The sequence below is a fragment of the Calypte anna genome, chromosome 3 (genome assembly GCF_003957555.1).
Source record: "Calypte anna isolate BGI_N300 chromosome 3, bCalAnn1_v1.p, whole genome shotgun sequence".
NCBI classification, from domain to species: Eukaryota; Metazoa; Chordata; class Aves; order Apodiformes; family Trochilidae; genus Calypte; species Calypte anna.
The window spans coordinates 12,455,851-12,479,299 of NC_044246.1; the positions used below are offsets into that span (position 1 = coordinate 12,455,851).

Consider the following 23,449-nt stretch of genomic DNA (forward strand, 5'->3'; position numbering starts at 1 on the left):
CTAGAGGACATCCATCCAGCAAGAAGTTCCCTTTCTAAGATGCAATACCTCATTTCAAGGTAGAGACATGGGTATCATGCTCTTTGGACAATTTTCTGTATAGAGTAGCTACAGGTGTATGTGTGTACATGGCTTTCTCCCTCTTCTCTGCTCTTTATCAGAAAAATAACTACTTAAAGTACACAAAATCATTTGCTTCCATGTGGAGACAATGTACAGCTTCAGATCTGCTTTGTTTTATTGTTATCCTTACTGGTCTTTAATGTTTTGCTGGAAGTAGTGAAATGAGCTTAAATGCTGCTTATTTTGCTCTCAGGAAAAATGTGATTAGCCTCGGTGACATTACATGCCCGGGTGCTTTTTGTTGGGTTTTTTGTTGCCTTTCTTTACACAGACGTTATATTTCTTAATTTTCCTGCAACGACAGCCTGTCGATTTGGGTCCTTTTAATAAAAATGTGCTGTAGAAAACCACATTATATTTGGAACTTCATTATATTGAAAGACCAGCAGTAGCCTAAAAGCTTTCTCAATTCTTTCAGCAGGACACGATCCTTACATAGAAGAACGCCCACAGGTAGGCTTAGCTATACCAGCGGCAGTGGGATTTCAGGGCTGAAAAGGGAAAATCTCAACAATAGGAAATGTTTTATTATGCCATTTTGCATACATCTGTGCGCCGTTTCAGAACAAAGCGCTTTCCTGAGTAGGGCAACTCCCTCCCTACTTTTTGGGGGTGTATTACTGAAGGACTGAGGCTGGAGTCACCGCACAGGACACCCGTGTCCCCGCAGCAACCCCGCCCACACCAAGCGGCCGGAGCTCTGCCCGCCCCGGGACACCTCCTGCCGGGCTTTGTTCCGACCGGCAGCCGCAGCAGGCCGGACTTTGGACTTTGTCACTGGGTGCCAAAGCTGTTGGCAGCTCAGCCAGGGGTCCCCTCACATCCCTCTTCAAGTACAAAGAGAAAACGAGTCTGAGCCACACGCTGTGAACAATCACTCGCCACTCGGTTGCCCCGAGGCGGAAGGCGGCAAACGCGCTCGCCCGGTTTTGTCCGGAGCGGTAACGACACGGCAGCCATGAGCGACACGGACAGGCGACGGCCACCTGACCGCGCTCCGGCCCTGGGGGAAGCGGTGCCAGGACCGCCGCCTCCTTCTCTCCCTCCTCCCCGCCGGTTCCGGTTCGGGCTCTCCCCGCTGGGGAAGTTCCCGCCCCGAGGCGCTCGCGGGGACACCCGAGAGGGCGCGCGGCCCCCTCCCTGCAGCGCGAGCTCGAAGGGGATCGGGAGCCGGAGGGTTCCGTCCCCACCACCACCCGTCCCCGCCTCGTCCCTCCCTTCCGGCCCCGTCCTCCCCGCCCCTCCTCCTGCCCCGCGGCCGTTAGCGCTCCCTTCCCCCCTTCCTGCCGGGCCGGCGGTCGGTTCCGCATCCGGCGCGGTTGTGTCACTTCCTGCTCACGCTGGCGCTCTCCCTTTCCCCCTCTCCCCGGACCCGGATGGTGACTGGCGGCGGCGGCTCCAGGGACTGTCAGTGAGCGGCTCCCCCCGGGCTTCTTGTCCTGAGGGCGGCGGCGGCAGCGGCCGCGAAGATGGCTGCGGCGGCCTCCTGCTCTTCGGCGGCGCCGGCTGGGCTCGGGCCCGGGCCCGTGTCGGCCGGGCCGGGCTCCTGCGAGTGGCTGCTGCTGCGGGACGGCTGCCTGCGCTGCGACGCCGACGGTCTCTGCAGCTTGTGCTACCACCCGGCGCTGAACGCCATCCTGGCCGTGACCGCCCGCGGCGCCATCAAAGTCATCGACGGCACCTCGGGGGCCACGCTGCAGGCGTCGGCTCTCAACGGTGAGCGCGGGGCCCCCGCGGCCTGCCTGGCCCTCGGCCGCGGCCCGGGCGGCGGGGGGAATGGGCCGGGGCAGTCCCCGTGTCGGCTGCGGGGCACGATCCGCGGCGCTGTGGAGCGGCGGGGAGCCGGGCCGGAGGCTGGAAACAGGTGTCGTGGCGGGCGAGGGGATTCCGCATGGGAAGGCTGGGAGCGGGGAAAAGCCGGGGTTTATTCAGGCCCTCGCTGCCGAGGGGGTTCCCCCGGCTCTTTTTCACCCCTTCTCGTTTTTCAGGCCTGAACAGTTCCAGCTCTTCGGGGCAGAGATACTCGTGTAGGCAGCACCAAGGCGTTTCTCTGCTGAAATATGTATTGGCGTGGTTGTTAAAAGATTACATGGGGATGGAAGGCTGTGATGTATGGTGCTGTGGGTTTTATTTTAGTTTTTCAAGGGTGCTTGTGAATGACATAACGTTGAACCTTGCAAAGAGGGGAAGAAGCATGTTATGCAGGATAGGCAGAGTTCTGGTTCTTACTGTAGTAATTTATTTATTGAGTCTTAACCTGCTTACTTTAGGAGAGCTTGCTTCTTAAAAGTGTCTTTTGTCTTACAGCTCAGAATTAATTAAGGTCAGAATCCTTCATGGAGTTATTTGATAGTACATTTTCATATATATTTCCATAGTTCTTCAGGCTGTTGTTGTATCCTGACTGTATCTGGTGCTTGTAACTTTATCTCTGCTATTATGTTAAGGAGGTACTGAGGTACTTGGACTTTGTAAAGTTTAAGCTGTAACATTTCTGTAACTATGAAGCTACTTTCTTTGTTGCCCATTAGTGTTTTCACACTATTAACAGACTAGCACTGCAGAAAATGAGCCATATGCCAGCTATCAGCTTTTGTTTCTGGTTCGTTAATGGCACTTAAACTGTGGTACTTGTCAGAATATTGGTGTGATGGGAAGGTATGTTATTTTGGTATGTTGTGAGACCAGCCCTTGGCATAGCAAGTTACTAGTTGTGTTTTTCCATGTTCAGGTTCTCACTACAGTTGTGTGTGGCTAGTAAGATTTAGCTTTTAGCTTTATTTTATTTTATTTTTAGTGAAAAGCTGATGTTTTCCACCTGAACATGGTACAGTAATGTCAAGAGTTGTGTGGAGATACCACAGTCTGGGTGTAATTTCACCTTGAAAACCAGCAGTTCTATTATAATGTCAGACTGGATAGAGGGACAAAAATCAGTGATTTCCTTTCGGAAGCTGAAGTCAGTACATGGTAAAGTAAAGGTTAAGTGTTTGGGGCAATGACAAAAATTTCTGTGTGGAATTACTAAGCTGTCAGCTCCTTTTGTTGTTGATCGCTTATACTGAAAATAAGGCTCTTGTGTGGTGTTTCCCACTTTGTTCAGAATTCAGATCACTCTGCTTCTGTAATTGCCACTCTTCTACCATGCTTTATCCTAATGCACTTTTATTTTATTAGTAGCTTTATTTCTTACACTTCTTCAAACTATTGCCAGAATTTGAGATTGCTTTTAAGCTGTGGGAGAAGAGGGCATAAATCAAGGAGATAGTTTGTGACTGGTTATCTGTGTAGATGTTTAATTCTCAGTAACAGATAAAGAGTTGAACTGTAAAGCTGTTGTTTTATACTTTCTGTGATGGAATCCTTACAAGGGATTTGATTTTAGTATTCAAAATGTTAATGGCAATTTTCCCCTAAGTAGTAGCTATTTTAAAATAACTTATTGCTTTGTTTCTGTAGCATATATTCAATCAGATATACTTCCTTTACTGTCGGCCCTCTATGTGACAGCATGACAGTAGAATGTGGATTCTGCTTCTCGCATGAAAACCTGAATTGCTTGCAGTGTACCCAAGTTTTATCTGAGTATCATGGCTGATGATTGTGGTACTGGAAAAAAAAATTATGACCTTAATTTAATGACTTTCAACGAATATCCTTAAAGATTCAGACTGGTGTGCCTGTTAGTAATCTGTTTCACCTTGGCAGTTAGTACCTGTTTGGGCTGCTAGTGACCGTGTTCATGGTTGTTCCTGTTCCTCTTCAGCCCTTCTTTGAGAAGATGATGAAACGGGGAATTCAGCTGTTCCCTGATGTCTGCCCATTCTGTACAGCATGAGATTTTTTTCATATAGGGTAGTACTAGTTGGACACTGAGACCTGTAGACCAACTCTGTCCCTGCTCCCTCCCCTGCCATAAATGACAGGTCAAAGGATATTGTTGCTTCAGGGACTTGTGGTGCTGTAACTAAAAATAGATTCCCCAGGAATCAAAACTCCTTCTCCTGGGAGACTGCTTGTCCTCCTTGGTAATTGGGGCTGCAGGTCTTTTGCCCTGCCAAAAGATTTATATTGGATAGAAATGCAGCTGCTTATTAACCAAGGAAAGGCAAAACATAGCAGAAATCAGAGCAAGAAAAAGGAACCCCCATTAAGGGAGGGGAGGGGGAAAAGGAAACACCACCAGGCCTCAGTGTTGATTTTATTTGCAGTTGCAGTTCACTGCAGCAGTACTTTAGCTTTGAGCCCATTCTCAGTGGAAAGATTGAACCTGTGGAATATTGAATTGGGTAGAGAAGTGAAAGCTGCTTTGGTTAGAAAGTAAATGTACTCTTTGGTCTGTAAAAGAGCAAGACAAAAGATTCACAGTCAAAGGCAGCTCAGTTATAGATCAGGTCCAACCATTAGACTAGAACATCATTGGTCTAAAGAGGATCCAGGGATTGTTCTTCTGAGCCCAAACTGTACGAATCCAGTGAGCATTATGATTATTATACCACACTGAACCTTAGTCAGATTTACTGCTTTAAAGATGATCACACACTTTCATCAGTTTCCTGTGTGGGCACTGTAGACCTTTTCAAGAGGGCCAGGTGATCATTTGAAGCAGCCTAGAGCGTGGTGGTGAATCAGAGTACCATTCGTAAGGGGAGAATCAGGGGATCCTTTAACATTAATCCTTGTGTTTTCAGGTCACAGGGTGTCCTTTTATATTCTGCCAAGGCTGATGCGTGCATTTCAGAGAGCTGGGCTGGAAATGCAGTGAGAATTCTTGTGACTTCTGGATATTACACTTTTCTCTATGTTTGCTAGTGGTGGCCAGTCAGGACTAGTTTTGAGTCTGTCATGTAAGTCTGTCAGGTACTTTATTTTCTCTTTTGGGTGTTTCAATATGTGCACTTACAGTTTCAAGTTGAATACTGGTAGCCAAAGAGCATGAATGATCAGTCTCCAAATTCAACACTAAGTATGAACCTTTTTCTCTGCCCCATAAAACAAAACAAAAATCAACCATGCAAAAAACCCCATGTAGAATCAAAGCAAACTTAAAGAGTTATCTTGAGTGACTCTCTTAGCTTTGCTGGTGATTGATTTATCAGTTCCTTCCATTTACAGGTAAATTAATAGAATTTGAACTGGGAGAGTGCCATAATTCCCAGAGAAATTTGACCAGTAACACAATAAAACTGAAGTGTGCTGTCAGATGGGCAGTGACCATCTTGAATGTTACTGTAGGTGTTTCTAGATTAATCTGATGTAGCAGTAGCTTCAGAGTCTTGTTCACTAGAATGCACAGTGTTTCATAGCTAAAGCCTTCTAAATTACTATAGAGTCCATAGCAGTAATCAAAATACAGACTTCTGAATCTATAGAGGGAAGAATTTATTCATTGTATGTATGTACCTTTTCCTGTAGAGGAAACAGAATCTTTGTATTGTTACCTGAGGCCCTAAATTGCATTTTCTCCAATAGAAGAATTAAGAAGAAAATGGGTCCCAGCCCAGGAGGCTCACTTGTGGCAGCAAGTTTATCACTGTTAACTACCTGTCTGCATTCCCTTTTGGGAAGTCCTGTTTGTCTTCATCTGGATCACTTTGAATCATTTGGCCTTGGAAATCCATCAAGGGATATCCAGTTCTATTTCTTTTTTATTCCTTCCCATGTGATGTAGGAGGTAAAACAAGAAGAAAACATTCTCTTTTGCAGCTTGGAAGTCACAAAGGAAGTGTACACTTATAATCTTTAGGAAGAAACTGTTGTGATACTCTGCCATCTCATTTGAAAACATCAGCAGTTTCACCTGTTTCAAGCTGTCAGTGGCAATACTACTCAAGTTTTCTTCTTCATTCGTCAAAACTGAGGCAAGATTCTTCACCTTGGCTCTTATATTTATCTGTTCAATTATGAGACAAAAATATATTGATGAAGGCTGCTGCTGTTAATACAGAATTTTCTGCTTTATTTTCACATTGTGTGGAGAGTATTGTGAAATACATAGTGATTTGATACAGCCCACCTTACATTTGAATATACTTGACATATATGTGACAATGGTAGTCTGGGTAAAAGCTTCTCAAAAAGATCATTCCAGTGGATTGTTATCCTAAGGTCATTCGTGGAGAGCCTTAAGCACTTAGAAAAGCAGAATAGGAGAATTGTTAGATTTGAGTTCTGTGTTTTATATTGATAATGATTCTAGACCACTGTGTTCTCCATTTATCTGCTGACTTAATCAGAGCATGTCAGATACCCCTCCTTACTTGCCACGCATCTTATCTTAGATGTTGATAACTGATATTTCCAGGCCCTGTGGAAGCACATCTGGGTGATCTTCTGCAGAGCTAAAATAAATTAAAAATAGGGATCCTTTCACATGCCTTTAAAGGGGTGTTTGCATTACTATGTTTATTGCAGGGGTCCAGAAGTACCAACAGACAGTAATGCAGGCATGTTATGTTATCAGACAGGATAGCACAATGTTTTTATGTTGTTGACAGATTATTAATATCTGGATTTATGGATTCCTGGCTATATTAGCACTGCATTGGTAAAGGTTGCAGAATGCTTTAATGTCAAATAATCACAAATTTCTTAGCTCTCTGCAAATGGGCTTTGAAAAAGGTCTCCTGATGGAAGATGTATCTTCAAGCCCTTCTACTGACTCAGAGGAAACACTGTGCTGTCTATAATGGATTTGAACTTTGACTTCACGCCCTTTTCAATCCCACAGGTGGTTAAGGTATTTCTCATTGATACAAAGAGTCCTGGGGAAAATACTGTTTTTCAAACTCATTACTGATTGTGGTCCAGCTTTCACCAAGACAGCTTTTAATACAAACCCTTCATTTCAGCTCCTGATCATGTCACATACTGGTTTTTTCATATGATGTTGATCAATTATTTTAGGTTTTCTTTCCAAGTCACCTTCTAATCAGGAAATAAAACTGACCGTTCTTGCTGTTACGAGGCTTCTTTAATTCTCCCAGAAGAGCATGACATCCTTCAGAAATGCTTCTTAGGCTGTCCTGGAGATGGAGATAAGGTTTACAACCATGTGAACTCTTGGTCAACTTTTGATTGAGTCAACCAATCAATCTGACATAGATCATGTTATGAGATAGCTTATTGTGTGTTCCTCTGGGATTAGTAACTGCTCACCGTTTTGTTATTTTTAACTAAAAAATTTACATGTGGATCAGTTCACTTCTGTGATGGTTCTTAAGTGATGCCACAGTATTGCTCTCTGCAATTAGAAAGCTGTCCTTTAAATAGTTAATGTTCTCTTAATTGCAGTGACTGCTTGTGGTCACCAGATGAGTTCTTATCACTGAGTGGATGCTGCAGGAAAGAACAGCTATTGCCCTCAGTTTTTCCAGAATTATGATGGAGTGGCTGGATGAAAATGGGGAAAGGGTTAAAAAAGATTAAGGAAATAGAAAGCTGGGCAGATGGCAGTGAAGACTGAGAAGACAGGGAGTGTTTTATTGGAGAGCAAGAAGGCACTGTGGTTATTGTGGAGAAATATTGTGATAGATTGTGTTCTGCAGGATCCTACTGCATTCATGTTGTGATGTAGGTGAAGACCTATAGTTCTGTTCAATAGACTTGATAGCAGATTTTTTTCTGTTCAGTTTTCTGTATTTTGGGAGAACAGAATTAACAAGATTAGGATTTTTCAACAAATTATTGTAGGTTACCTCTTCACTCATTACAGAGAAAAGAAAAGTTCTTACTCTGAACTTTTGGAGGAACTTGCTTCCTGTTACAGCAGGAGCCTGACAAGACCAATCTTACTGGCCTTAGGTTAGCTTCTCTTAATATGTCTTTTTAGTGACAGAACTAAATCAAATATATATACTCCTCATGTTAAATATATAAATATTCCTGTGCTGCAAATAAGTGTCTTAAATGTATACGATTCCTCAAGTTTGCCAACTTCTCAAAAGAATTTGAAAGAGCATCCCAAAGAATAGTTTCACTTTTTACTATGACTTAAGCATGAATGGGTCTTGTCTGGTCTGTTTTATCTCTTCTATGTAGAAGGAGTAATTAGGAGAATGTGGGAATGAATTTAATTTGAATTACAAGAATTTGGTGGAGTTGAGATCTTGGGGTTGTGCTAGAAATATGAAATACCAGCTAAGCACTCATTAGTTATCATATAAGCAATTAGTAGAGAAGTTCTCAAGAACTGAGCTGAGAATAGAAGTCTATTTCAATGCATGTATGCATGCAATTTTGATATTTTCATCACAAAAGAAGAGTTTTAAGAGAACTATAAGCTTAGGGGATGGGATGGTTTATGTTTGTGAGATAGCGTTGAAGCTGAAAATACAATTTGGAAGTTGATTGTCTCTTCTAGTACAACAGCTGAGGGTATCAAAAGAAGTAACTGTGAGAAATAGTAAAATATGTAGCTGCTGGCTACAGAACATGGGTGCTAATTGTTTGTGGTTTTACAACAGCATTGGGCAAACTGATGGAAGAACAACCTATCAAAGATCACAAATTATCAGGGACTGTTACAGGAGCATACCGTTGAGTACGTACCCTTTCTTAAATTCTTCACTAATGACTTGGTTTAGATCACTGTCTTGGAGAAATGTGAGGTTATACGCATTTTCTTATTATGCAGTATGGTTATTTCCATGTTAGGTGTTGTATTTCCTTAAAAGTAATGTCAAAAAGGGGAAAATAGTAACTCAACAGTCTAACATAGCTGCTGAACTGCTGCATTAATGGAAGACTGCTGTTAGATTTCCTCCTAAGACCTTTTTTCTTCACCTTTCTTTTATCTTAGTCATTATTCCTGTATTGTATGCTCTACTCCTTTGCCTGTCTTAGTACACCTTCATGGGACTCTGGCATTCCTAGGTGCTGCTATCTCAAATGTAGGACAGAAGTTGGACATGGTATTCTGGATGTGGTCTCAAAGTTGCTGACCAGAGGAGACGAATCTTTTCCCTTAATCTGCTGCCCCTTCAATTCCCTGTGTGGTAACAGTTTGTCACTACAGTGATGCATTGCTGCCTCTTATTCAGCCTTGTCCATCAAGATCCCCAGATTCTTCCTACAGGTTTGCCATCTACACAGTTGATCCCCAGTTTCTGTTGATGTATGGGATTATATTCCACACAAGGTGTATAACCTTGTATTTGTCTTCATTGAACTTCAGGAGATTTGTGTTAAGCCAATTCACTTGCTTTTTGAGATAATTTTAAATGTCAGGCCTGCCATTTAATGCCTCTGTTGCCTTGGGTTGCCTCCCATTTAGCGTCATCCACAGTCTTCCTAAAGGTGCAGTCTGTCCTAGCATCTGGGCCATTGATGAAGATAGTAAACCTTTTGAAACTTTACTGAATGCCACTCTTAACTGGCTGCCAAGTAGGTGTTGAATCATTAGATGCTAATTCTGTGTATGATAGTCTGCCCAGTTTTTCACTTGCCTTGTAGCACAATCATCTGCTTTTGTGAACTTGCTGCTTCTTCCATCTTGGACTCTTCTTACAACCTTAGGGCTTGGGGGAGTGGAAATTTTCTGCCAGACAGTGTTGGAGTTTTAAAAGTGGCGTAACTGGAGGTGTTTTCTCCTGTTAGAGACTGCAGGATGTATAATGGTTGACTGCAGATGCTTTAGCCACTTGAGGGACAGAAAGAGGAACTGGTAGTAAAATTTTATCTGACAAAGGTTCTTTGTTGTGAAATGCTACAATGGGAATTACTCTTGAAGAACAGGAACTTCATGTTAGTGAGCTGTGAAGTATTCCTTGATTGTCTCTAGTTCTGGGTGGATGCTGCGTCTGTCTGCAGTTTGTGAAAGACCTCTTTCCTGGATGTTTTTAAACATAGTTTTTTGCTTTGAGAAGAATTTTGAAGAAGACACTGTTTTCAGTGACGGCTTTACAGGAGAATTGCAGGGACTTAACTTTTCAAAATTTACTTGACTTTGTGGGAAAGACTGTAGGATACCTTGTGAAATCTTTTGTAATTTTTTATTGAGGATAATGTTATAATTTTCTGTGAGCAATTGCATTGTGCATGGCATGCAAGACCATAGTAGTGTTTGATACATGGAGGTCTGAAACAAGAATGAAGAGTGAGCACAAAGAGCTCACCAGTGTCTTCCTGCTGATTCAGTCTCAGTTTAATTCTGTAGAGTGGAAGGGGATCCTGTGCCTGCAATGCCAGTGAGATATAAACTGCCTTGATCCCAGTGGGGTTTTGTTTATGCTGTGAAGCCTTTTAAGTGTTAATGTTGGTGTCTGTTAGTAGTTGCTTGATCAAACACATCTACTTAATATTCATGTGGCAGTCTCCAATGCTTTGGCCCAGATAATGTCTTCCTGCTCTACTCTATGAAGGATTATTAAAACCAGTTATCATATAATTAAACTGACACTGAAACAGTCCTGTTTGCTGCTGAAGGAAAAGATAAACTGTAGATCGCATTTTGTTCTTGATTAACTAAATTCAGTTTGGGCAAATAAGGTAGTTTGAAGGCACTTTGTGATACTAAGCTGAGAATTTCTCCCTCCTGAAGCATTTTTGCTGTTTGGAAAATGTTTTTAGGTTTTTTTCCTGTTTCTGCTCTGAATGTGTTTTTCCTTTATTGATTCGTTTTGGGTTGCTCTTCTAGGTGATGCTGCAGATGCAGGTGTGTGCATATAGTGAAATCTAAAAGAGAAAATGTTTCTTGTGTGTAGCTGTTTTAAGCCCATCTACCTCATACTTCAAATAGCAACTTGAACTTGTTTCCATCCCATATATTGCTTTCCATCCTTTCCTCAAGTCTGAGAATGCTTTTGCTCAGAGAAAGGAGGGACCTGTGGAGTGATTTCATGGTGGCAGCAGTGTGCTTTTCTGGGGTTGTACTTAGAGCAAGTAGGGGGTTGGGTCTGGACCTGGAAGATAAGACTGCACTGCTGAAATTTCTGCTGAAAATGTAGGTAAGCAGAAGAGGAAGAACAAGAGGGACTCTGTAAATGATAAACTCAGTAATGATGAGCAGTAGTGGCCTGGTTTGGCCATGCCTTAGACAGCCATCTTCTCTTACTGTGTTCCCAGATGTTTGTAATAACATTGTCATTTCCTTTGGGAGCCACTGATGTAAAACAATTTAGAGACAACTTTGTCCTTTTTAAACCAGACTTGCAGTCTTGCTTTTTGTCCTCTTTGGTGTGTTACTATTTGCAACTGATCTATAATTGTGATTTACATAATAATAGTTTCTTGCAAATATAGCAAATTAACAAAGCAAGTTATACTTCAAGACAGGGTATTTTTTTGGGGGGTTTTGTTTGGTTTTTTTGTTTGTTTTTGTACTGTAGAACTTCCTCAAACACCAAGTGTTCTGATATGCTTGCCTTGGCAAACTTGAGTTACTTAGGTAGCATATAACGAAATGTATTTGCTAACAGAAGGCTGGATTTTAAAATTGGCTTTATGATTATGTGAAGTTTTAGCAATAGCAATGGCACCTGCTTCACAACAAACTATGACAACTCATGCCTGTGGTTCTTTTTAATCCCAGATAATTGTGAAAAATGTGTGAGACGTAGCTGACCAATGTTCTGTCAAGAAGCATTTCTGTCTCTAATGGAAAGGATTGTTTGCTGTCTGTTAACCTGGCTTCTAGAGGGAGAATTTCACACAACATATTATCATGAGTGATAGTATCTCCTAAACTTGAAGGAGAAAAATAAAATTCTATTTTTAATTCTTAACAATGATTTTTAAGGATTTCTGTAATTCTACCGTTTCATTCTCTCGAAAGTTTGGGGGTTTTTGCCTTTAAATAGCTTGATGATGAAATTTAATTTTACTAACTTAATAGGATACCCCTTTTGATCTGCTGGAACTTTATCCATTTAGCTTTCCATGGCAGTGTTTTGAAATGAGTACTGATACAGTGTTTGGATATTGTAGTGTAAATTGGAAGTGCAAAAATTAGTATCGGGCAAGTAATGTGTGTGTTTTGCAGAACTAATGGGATTTCTGTTTATCAGAAAATCTTACTTTAGCTCTTGATCTGAAGACTTAGTTGCAGTCATATATGAAAATTGAAGATGTTCCTGTAAATGTTTGATTGGTCTTTGCATGATGGAATTAGTGTTATGATGTATGTGTTTACCACGTTTCACTTTATAGCTGCAGATGACTGTGTTAGTTTACTGTAGTTTTTTTACCTGCTGGGCACTGAAAGCTTCTTGTGAAGGAATGACTTTGTTATATGTTTTAGTGCCATTTCCTGTTGGCAGGTTTCAAGGTAACTGCTATTTTTTCAACATTGGAAAATAAATCAAAGGTGTTACTATGAACATTTAAACCTACATCTCTTCATGATTGTAGTTATGTGTATTCAGATGACAGGCACTTTTTATTGAGCTCTAAAGCTTTGAGACTAAAGCTGTCAATAGCCAGCAAAATGGTGACAAGCCTTTCCATTTTCTACTTCTTGAAACACAAGTCTAGTTCTCTAGTTAGTTTGGTTCATCTTAATGCCTGCAGACCAGAGATCGCAATACCTGCTGCTTAGACTGTTGCATATTCTCAAAACAAGTTTATTTTCTGTAAGATTTTTTTGTAAGTCAGATTTTGATCGCAGGAAATAGCTGATCTCTGTTGTGTATTGTTTGAAACAAAGAAGGCGGGTGTGGAATGTTCTTTTTCTCAAGTTCTTCATTTCTGCAATCTGATGTTTGTTTACTTTTGTTTCAAGTTTTCAGGTTGCTACTTCTATGGTTGTTATAAATGACACACCATAATGTAGTATGCTGTTGGGCTCGCATTTCTAACATGCTAGCAGCCTGCCAGGTTTCCTTACAGGAACTGACAAAAGCCATAAATGGCTGTTTTCTGAGCTGCTTTGGTTTTGAATCCTAGACAGATAAGCCAGAGATATTGGGAAAAGCTGTAATCCACTTGTGCCAAGACTGAAAAGCAAAATTGTTAAAAATTCAGAATAATTGTTTTGCCTTCCACCATCCAGGATGACTTATGGCTGAAGAAATAAGGGCTAAGATGGGAATAACATGGCTTAAGTCATTTAGTCAGTTCATGTGCAACTTTTGAACTCTGATTTGTGAAAAGGCAGATCACTACTTAGTGCTAGTAAACTTAGCCAGGGTGGACAGACTGGAGATAATGTTGTAGTGCCACCAGTAGGTTTGCCAGAGAATATTGGTCAGAGTCCTGTGGCACATTGTAAAATGTTGATCCTGAGTTAGAAAGGACCCTTCTGCCAATGCATTGAGGAAGTTTAAAATTTTCTAGGCATCTCTTCTATGATGGTGTCTTTTCCTATAGTGGTAACTTACAAATTCTTTAGTTACCTTGTTCTCAACCTACTGTTTTAGTGATATGGCCAGCCATATGGGAACTGTGATATAGTTTGTGACTAGTAGTAGAGACATCTTCAGATGTGTTTCTGAACTTCAAAAATTAAACTCCTAAGTTTGCAAAATAGCTTGTCAACACTTCAGAGACTTTTTAAAGGGTAAACCAGCCAGTTGCAGAATGTTTCCCCAGGTGAAATTTAGAAACACTAAATACTGATAGAATCATTTCCTTGAACCTCCATTAACATAGGCAAAGGGAGTTTGTTTTGGTTTTATGGTCTTCAAGTAAAATATAATCAGTAACTGTAAATAACTTTCTAGAGGTAGTTTGCCCAAAGTCTTTCTGTCAGTGTAATCAACCAAAATATTAATGGTGAGAATCACAGCTTTTAGGCATTGCTTTTCTTGTGCCGTAGTAAAAACTTTCTGCTTTGTTTCTTAATGGAGAAAAGATAAGTTGATGAGGGATGTTATTCACCTCATCAGTAATCTTCATCAGCTTCTAGAAATTTGGACTGGTTATGTAGAGGATATTAGTTAGCTGTCTGGTGGTTTAGACATGAGATTTCACTAACTGCACTACAGAAATGAAGAAATAGGAGTTTTTTAGCCTGGAAAACCACAAAGGTTAGGGCTTTTTTAGGCTGCTGAACTCCTAGTCCTAGGGCATGAGCGTACTCCTGTTCTTGATGGGAAATAAGGAAAGTACAAGAGAAAGTATTCTTGGCGTTGGCACTGACAGAAAAGGTGAGCTGCTTTTGGGAAGGAGGAGAGAAGTGATGGGTTGAAGAAAGTGTCCTGCAGTGGTCCATAGCTTGGATCACACTGAATAGACTTCAAACAGCAGGTGAATCTACTGAGGTCCCCAGTTTAGGGCATCAGATACCTTTCAGTTACATAGTAGTTTCCACCACATTATTGAAACTAATACCTTTAAAGACATTAAAACTTGTGTTTGAATTGTTGTCAAAACTATTATTTTCTGTAGAATTATTTACTTTCTTGCCTGCATCTTGTTTGTGGAACTCCAGTGTATTGGCAAAAATACAGATTGAAACTGCAAGATTTGCCAATCAGAGGTCCCTTTTCTGTTGAGCTAGGACTGATAACTTCACAGCTATCCAGTGGTTCCAGGGCTCTTGAAGTCTGGTTTCTGACTGTTACATCAGTAATTACAGTTGCAGTACACTTGTGCATGCAGAGGCGTATGGCCTATATTTGCAGAGTGTATGAGTCATCCTTTCTAAAATTTTTGTGAAAAGGCCAACTGATAACTATTCTTGACTGGAGTTTTAAAGAGAAGATACTACAAATGCATTGTGGTGAGGTTGATGTGCCCTATATTTGGAGAGGTTTTAATATCTGTTTAACGGCATCATAGTGTGAAGGCAACAGAATTATGTAGCTGTCTTTACCTGGATGCTTAATCTGTATGCTAGCTAGCTACCTAAATGGTAATTTTTAATTATTCATAATAAAAACAGTATCCAGTGTCTGAGGAAAGAGAAGAGGGACTTGATAATGCAAAACCTTAATGAAACTCCTGTTCCTGTGCAACAAGAAGACTATGTTCTGTGTTGATGATCCAGTGATTTCACCCTTGCCCTTGAGATTATGTCAATATACTTGTAACAGGCACACAGTCCACTTCTGTAGCAGCACCTCACACCTTCTGTGAAATGGAACAATTTGCCTTCCACACAGGTAGGATATTACATGGATTTAGTTTACAATCCATCCGGCCTTAGACATGTAATAATGTCGAGTAACATTAAACATTTCTGGGTATAATATCCATTGCCACAGCCTTTCCTTATTAATCTGCTGACCTTCTTTCTCCACCCCCACCAAACTACTCTAACCAGTTACTGATTCCACATGAGCAGAGGTGAGCTATCCTGGTGTTTCAAGGAGCACATGTGGCAGAGGCACATGTTATATATTGTACTTAATTTTTAGAAGTTTGAGTGTGATTTTGCTTGATGAGGTGGCTTAGTGTTAGTTGAGCAATTTTGCCATAATTTTCATGCTGATCTGTACAATTGTTACTATTGATTCTTTGCTAGCATCAAGTACATCAGGCATTTACATTAGGTGTGAGAACACCAGGTCTTCTGATAGGAGCAAGAGTTGAATGATGGTGTCCATTGTAGGCATAAAATGTAGTTGTTGATGTGATGTATGGATTTAGTTTGGTTTTTTAACGTAGGAAATATAAATGTTTGAAAGCTGTACTACCTAAATGCTAGCTTTTTATCATCTCAAGAAGTAAAGATTTTGCTGAAGTGTTGGATGACTTTCTGGAACAAGTACTAGAGAACTTTTATAAAAGCTGTTTTCTAATCAGATCTTGCTTTTTGTCTTTCACTTTTTAGCTAAACCAGGTGGACGGGTGAAATGTCAGTATATTTCTGCTGTGGATAAAGTGATCTTTGTCGATGATTATGCAGTAGGATGTAGGAAAGATCTCAATGGCATCTTACTGTTAGACACAGCCTTGCAAACACCTGTTTCAAAACAAGATGACGTGGTTCAGCTTGAATTGCCGGTTACAGAGGTAAGAGGTGGAGAGAAAAAAAAAAAGTATGTAAACAACTCTGTTGAAAATACTGAAACCAGATGTTTGACCCCAAGTATCTAATGTGATATAAACAGCATGAAATGAAAAAGCTTCTTAGTTATTAGCTGTCACAGGGCAGTAGCTTTTTGCAGTTACCTGTATCTTAAAAAACTAAGAGTTTGCTTGATCAAAAGCATGTTATTTCAGATGGACAGACTTTATGGTGACTAGAAATGAGGACTCATTTGCAGAACTTTGCCAGTACTTATGTATGGAATCTACAAGCACTTTTAGAAGTCAGTCTGGGCTTCTAGACATCCTTGAATTTTTTTGTTATAGGCTTTCATGAGGAGAAATAAAAACAAACAAAACCCAAACCAATTAAAATTGGCTACTGTGGTGTTGCTACATGTGAAGAATTAATGCTGGAATCTAACTTTTCTAGCTGGGTTGGTTGGCCACTTTTCCTTGCTGACACTTTTTGAGGCTTCCCTTTATGTTTGGACTGCTGCAGCTGTTAACATCATTCCTTCTGGTTTGGGACTATAGCCAAGCATTTAGTATAACTTTAAGAGAATATAATGTATACATTTTTGCTTAGAGTATAAGGATTTTGTTGTATTGGTTTACCTTCAGCTAGCACAGCATTTATTAGGTGAGGTAGCATGTACATTCTTATTTTCAAATGTCGCTTAATACAAGATAGCTTCTATTCTAAGATATTGGTGATAAGGAAAGAAGCTTTCACCTTTTTAGAAGTCATAAAGTAATGAACTGGGGTACTAAATCTCTACAGCAATTTTAATTACAACTGAGATTAATTCTTTGTTTGGGAAAAGCATCAAGCATCTGCAACCAATTACTTAGAATTGTGCTTACAGTCAAAAAAACCAAAACTAGATCCAAATTCCAAATCTTTAAACCACTCTATAAACAAGCTCTTCCCATACATCTCTGTGGTAAATAAACTTACATTGAACGATGTATCACCAACAAGAACTTATCCTAAGCATTCATTTAAAATACTTTTGTGCTCTTGAAGTATTGAATAATAGTATTGAATTACCATGAATTGGACTGAATTATGAACCAAGAATGTCTGTCACATAAGGGGTTTTCAACTACTTGTCTTGAGTAGGGGTAATAGCTATAAAATGTTGTTCCATAGAGGTCTCTGAAGAGAGCTTTCTGGGTTTCCTGAGTTTAATTTTTACACCCTTTTTGGTAACCCTAGTCTTGGTATGTGTAAAGAGACTGACATAGGTCAGCATTTCCTTTCGTAAGTTTTGCTGTTACTGGTTTGCAGTCTCACATGGTCCAATACTAGTTCTAGATTTGTGATTCTTGGGTTCTAAAGAGTTTCTTTAGAAACTCTAGAAAGTTTAGAACCCAAGTGATTCTTGGGTTCTGAAGAGTTTACAGACCCTTATTTCAAGGTTAAAATATAGCATTACTTCCTGTAGAAAATACTATATATAGTTCAGTAGGAACAGATTTGGAGAGTTCATAGCCAAGTAAGTGATGTGGGAGGAAAAACATTAACAGTCTTCAGCTCTTACTGTTAGTTTGAAAGTAGAGATACCTAGACCCCAGAAAATTTTAGGAGACAATCAGCAAATATCACACAAACACATCAGTCCACCTCTTTCATCATAGGAATGTCACAAACCTTTGTCCAAGCAAGAACCTTGATATTTTGTTAGTCTTCAGAACTTGTCTGCAAAATTTTGCACTTAATTTAAGTGTCTTTTTGTATGATTGATCTGCTGGTAGTTCAGTACGCATTGCTCATCAGCAGCATTAGTAAGTTATGATACAGCCTGTTTTTACTTCCTTGTAGAACACTAAGAATTGTAACTGTCTTTTTATTGAAATCTGAGAAAGAGATACAGCATTAGTTAGGGGACTGATTTGCTTCATTTCTGTCTTGCTTCCCTTGAATTCCTCACAGTTATAGCCAAGTGGCCATTTGGCCCATTCTGGAGCAGTTTGTGGCTAGTTTCAAAGGACTGGGTGGATGTTGCCTTTGGGGAATATTTCCCTGTATTTGTGGCTTGAAAGATTTCATATAATGTTTTTCAGATGCTAGGCCACCAACAAAAGATACAGAATACTCAGTGCTTTGCATATAAAGCATACCTGTAAATCTCAAATATCTGTGAATCTAAAAGTTATCAGACAAAGGGACAACGTAGAAGCAGATGAGACATGGAAATAAAAAACCCCAAAACTATAAGTGGATATTGGTGGTATTCTTTTCTAGATAATGTTATTTCTGAGGCTTGAGAATTTCTAGATTCAAAACTATCCATTTTTTTCTGCCTCATTTTCCATCTTCATTATGCTGCAATTGTAAGTAATTTATCTCTAATTTTGTTGCAGTGTTGTTTTTCTGATTATTTAAAGAATACAAAGCTACTCAGAAAAATGACAAGACATTGTTCTTAATTTCACTTTTGTCCTTAAGCTGAATTTTTTTTCAGGGAAAAAGGGAAAGCATTAGGCAGTAGGGGTCTCCTTTTTGCTCAACTTTAATGTATGTTCTAACTGTTGTTTCACTGACTTGTTTAACATTTGGTAATATTGTCCTTGAGGGAACTTGTAGTAGTTACTGTCACCGAAGTAAAAGTTTATCCATTGATTGGCCTACATAGTAAAATTGGAAACTACTTACTCAACTCTGGGTCTTTCATGGGAATTATGCTGGTATATGATCAAGAAGTATTTGACCAATTACATTACTCAGAGTAATGAAACAAACTTCTTATCTGTAGTTACTCAGCATGGATGCTAACTTCTCCTGTACATCTGCATTTTAGGCTCAGCAGCTGCTATCTGCTTGCATAGAAAAAGTAGATGTTTCTAGCACAGAGGGATATGACTTATTCATTACACAACTGAAGGATGGTTTAAAAAATACCTCACATGAAACAGCAGCAAATCATAAAGTTGCAAAGGTAAGAATTTGTCTCTGTTGTCCAGCGTGGATTCCCAATGTGTATTATGTGTTCCTTAGCTCCCCTGTGTGAAGTTTAATTTGCTAAGGGAACAAAATAAGTTAGTTTCTTGCTTATAAATCCCACTAAAAAAGGCAAATGAGCAAGAAATTGACTTGCATTATGTTTATGTTGGTTTTGTGTGTCCATTATTGTGTTATTTCTTGAAATCAAGAGTAGGCCAAAATATGCATTTGTTTTTGCCTTTGACACCTTTGTGGTCTATTTGTTATTCAGATGTTAAAATTTTAAGAATATAAACTAGGCACTTTCTTTCTTAATTTAGTGGGCAACGGTTACGTTCCACCTTCCTCATCACGTTTTGAAGTCCGTCGCCAGTGCCATTGTAAATGAACTCAAGAAGATAAATCAAAATATTGCTGCCTTACCTGTAGCATCCTCTGTGATGGATAGGTTATCTTACCTCTTGCCCAGCGCACGACCAGAACTTGGTGTGGGACCTGGTCGATCTGTGGACAGGTATATTAAGACAAAATAAGTGATCAATTTGATGCCTTTGTTATACCAATGTAAGCTGTTTGGTAGTATTTGTATGTATTTGAATGTATTTGCCAAAGGAACTAGTCCTATTCTATACTTTCTTGGTCTTACACATACTGCTAATTAGTTTTTTAATGCACAATGCACCATCCATACTACTAAACTTAGAGGAACCTTTATGGGTGCCACAGGACTCTTTTATTTGGGTTCTTTTTTTAATGCCAGATAAATTTAATTAACTTTTCTGTTACTACTGATGTACACTTTAAGAAAGGTAACTATTGCAGCCCTAAATATAGGTCCCTAGGTGGTATTTGAACATGCTAATGTGATGTGTTCACCTAGGCTTTACTCTTCATCATGTTGGATTTTGGGGTTTTCTGAAAAGTCATGCGTGTATGACTAATTACTTAAATTACTGGCTTTACTCAAACTAAGACTGAAACTTTACTAAGACTGCAGTGTTAAGATATTCAGAAACTGCACAGCTTTAAGAGTGTTTGGATGCCTCTGTTGAATGCAAAGGGAGCACTCATTTTTCTAGCAAAGAGGAAGCATAGATACTATGCTGCATCACAAAATCATTTCCTTTTCCTTCATATGAGAGAGTTATGCCCATGTTTTGTGTTTTCAAAGTTTAGGAAGTTGTTACCTTTGCAGAATACATATGTGCTGTTTCTAAACTCTGTAGTCACCTCTTATGTGTTTGAAGTCAGAGGAAACTTTACCTCAAACTATTGCTTCATTTCTTTCTGATCCAAGTGATAATGTGTACTCAAGTGAGTAACCCATTATTTTAACCTTCATAAGCCAAGACCAGTTAAAATACTGATGAATCTTCTAAGTCTATAAATGAATTTCTTCTTGAAAGTTTTTATAAGTGTTGTTTTGCAAACATACTGTCATTTTTTACAGCTCAAATAATTTACTAAAATTGATTTTATTCAATTACTTTATTCGTTACTTCCCTTCCTCAAGACACCATGTCTACCTGTATCTCACCATATTGTATTTTCAATTTAAGTGCTCTGGCATCTGTCTCTCAAGATGACGTAATTTCAGGTTAATACAGCCCTTCTCTGCATGTTCCAAGAATAGTTTACTTCCTTGGTAGGAAATACTGAAACTGTCCTATAAGACAGTAAAATTTGAAACTGAGGGGCAGGAACGAAGTGATGCACTTTTCCATCTAGCAGCACTAGTTCTTGGGGTGATAATGGAGGATAAACAAAGAAAAATCTGATAGTTGTTTCTTATGTACTATTTCAGATGAGGGACACACACGGAGTGGAGGTGGAAAAGACAGCATCTTCTTTCCTTGTAGATGTTGAGTTGCAGAGGACTTGATATTTTGTGACCTAATAGTTTATAATTTTTAAGTATAATAGTATGTAGTGTGTGATGAATGCTGGGGGATTTGTGCCATGTATGAAGTTAAGCCTAAAATATCACTTTAGAGTATTTTTAAAGGTGCATATTCATATCTGTTCAGCTATTAAACCAAATCTTTTTCTGTAGTTGTCCTATTAAGTGCAACTCTGTAGCACTTCTGTTGGGCTAGATTCTGCATCTTCCTTAAATACAGAGTAACCTTAGAGATCTGATTCTTTTCTGCAGTTTGATCAAATAGGCTACATGGAAGCCTATTTTATTAAAGTTTGTTTTAAGGTCTATAGGTTTTTGTAATGCTTTTGGATATTTGTTGGCAACGTACTTTAGGCACCCAAGAGAGAGAACTTAGTAACTTTTCAATGATTAGTAATGATAATTTTAGGTATAAATTATAGATAATTTTCTGTGGTATTTCTAATGGCTAAAAAAACATATGAAATATCTCATAGTTTACTTTTTAAATTCTAAGTGGCAATTTTGGTTAATGTAGAATTTTCCACCTTCCTAGGTCTTTGATGTATAGTGAAGCTAACAGACGGGAGACATTCACTTCATGGCCTCATGTAGGTTATAGGTGGGCACAGCCAGATCCTATGGCTCAAGCTGGCTTCTATCACCAGGTAAAAGTTGTTCTTGGCATTTGTTCCATATTTGAAGGTTTGGGGAGCAGGAAAAAAACTTGCTGGGGGGGATTATTTATCTCATTGTTTCTTTCAGTGATGCAGAAGCCATAGTGAAAAAGTTTGTCATTCAGCTCTTTCTTTTTCTGAGTTTAAGGTTTTTTTCTGTGTCCTGAGGTTGCTTCTTTTTTGATCACAGAAAATACTGTTCTGAACTTCAGCACATAAATACCTTTAGTAGCAAATTGATCTGAATTAAATGAAAATAATAAAGATGGAGTTGGTTGTAGCAGAGTCTCTCTCATTAGATTGTTCAGTAGATGTTCTTTTATGTTTTACGTAAAGCAAAAAAAGCACTGAGCTTGACATTGGAGTTTTCTCATCATACCAGTGGGACTTAAACTGTATTGTAACAAACAGGTGTCGTAGATGACATTACTAAATAATTAAGTTTAGAAAATAAATGTAACCTTTTGGTTTTACTCCACTACTTTTGTTTATTTCTGGTTTTCATTCCTTGAAATTATTTCTACTATTAAAAAAGTCATTAATGCTATGGATTTACATAGCAGTGGCTCAGCATATCATCAATACTGTCTGCCTCATTATGTCAGCTACAAAGCCTGATAGATGCAAGTGATTAAGTTTTTGAGGACTTTCTAAGCTTGTTCAGAAGGAGAAAGGTGGGGAATTTGTATGTTAGAATTGGATCTGTGTATTTCCAGGCATATCTCAATGATTTGAAATGTGGCCGCGAGAATGCAAAATTTTTAGTGAATGGAAATGTCTGTTCTTTTTTCTCTGTTACTTTAGCTGTTAACAACTGTTCTTTGCAAAGGAGTGATGTAGAATGCTTTATATTCCACCAGATTGAAGGCATAATAAAAAATTTTTGTTTAACCTGGGTTTTCAAGGCATGGAGATGTACAGCTATTCTACTGAGGTTCTAAAATTTTTGAACCTTGTGAACATTTTTCAAAAGAAAAAAATGTATTTTAAGATCAATGCTGAGTTCTGTTCTCTGCCTGTGTGGTTTTTAACCAGTTTCGGTTCTGAATCTTTTCTATACTAATGTGGTATACCCCTTTGGGTTTTGGGGGGGCTTGTTTTGGTTTTTTTGGTGGTGGTGTTTGTATGGTTTTTTTAATGTGAAATGCTGCAACTTTATAGGATATAATTTGTGGCTTTTTATACATTTGATGTGGAGCTTTGCTGTGCCACTAGAAGGGAGAGGACTTGATCACCTAGTTCAAGTGTTTTGTAGTATATTACTGTACAAATTTCTAGTGTTTCTTCTTATTTTCATAGCCTGCTTCATCAGGAGATGACAGAGCCATGTGTTTTACCTGTAGTGTGTGTCTGGTATGTTGGGAGCCTACAGATGAACCTTGGTAAGTTTAATGATCTTTAGAGTAGACTTAATTTTGTATTGGAGAGGTTAGAAATCTTTGAAATAAAAAGATCAACATGATTTCAGTGGGATTTCTGATGAGTTTAGGGAGTATCACTGACAAGAATGGATTTCTAGAAAGATTCCATGGAAAAGACATAGAATTAAAGTTTCTGCATAAACAAAATACCCAATAAATTGTAGTTGGTCTTATTTGTTCGTTTAGTTTGTCTGTTTCATTTCAAGTTGTTCTATTGCAAAGATGGCACCCAACATTGCTTTGCTTTGCAGGCATCTAAACTCAATGTCTGTGTAATTGACTTTTTTTTTTAGTTCTTATTTTACAGTGTCCATGCAGTGTGTATTTGCCTGTTGCCTGAAATGGCAATATCCATTACTAATGTGCTGAATCAGCAAAAATTGTGCATAGTGACAGAAGTGCGGGACCTTATGTTGATTTTAAAAGGATTTTCAATGTAATTTTTGTCATGATTATATGATAATTTATAATCCTTATTTGAACGATCAGA

General features: G+C 39.2%; 1 protein-coding gene across 2 annotated transcripts in view; it reads left to right on the forward strand.

The window, feature by feature from the left end:
• Positions 1–1,510: 1,510 nt before the first annotated feature.
• BIRC6 (baculoviral IAP repeat containing 6) overlaps positions 1,511–23,449 on the forward strand; it is a 154,236-nt gene continuing 132,297 nt past the window's right edge. For both annotated transcript variants that reach the window (XM_030448725.1, XM_030448726.1), the window contains exons 1-6: positions 1,511–1,839; positions 15,836–16,017; positions 18,840–18,977; positions 19,303–19,496; positions 21,418–21,529; positions 22,838–22,920. In XM_030448725.1, the coding sequence (XP_030304585.1) occupies positions 1,593–1,839; positions 15,836–16,017; positions 18,840–18,977; positions 19,303–19,496; positions 21,418–21,529; positions 22,838–22,920 (956 nt within the window). In that variant the 5' untranslated portion in view covers positions 1,511–1,592. The remainder of the gene's footprint in view (positions 1,840–15,835; positions 16,018–18,839; positions 18,978–19,302; positions 19,497–21,417; positions 21,530–22,837; positions 22,921–23,449) is intronic.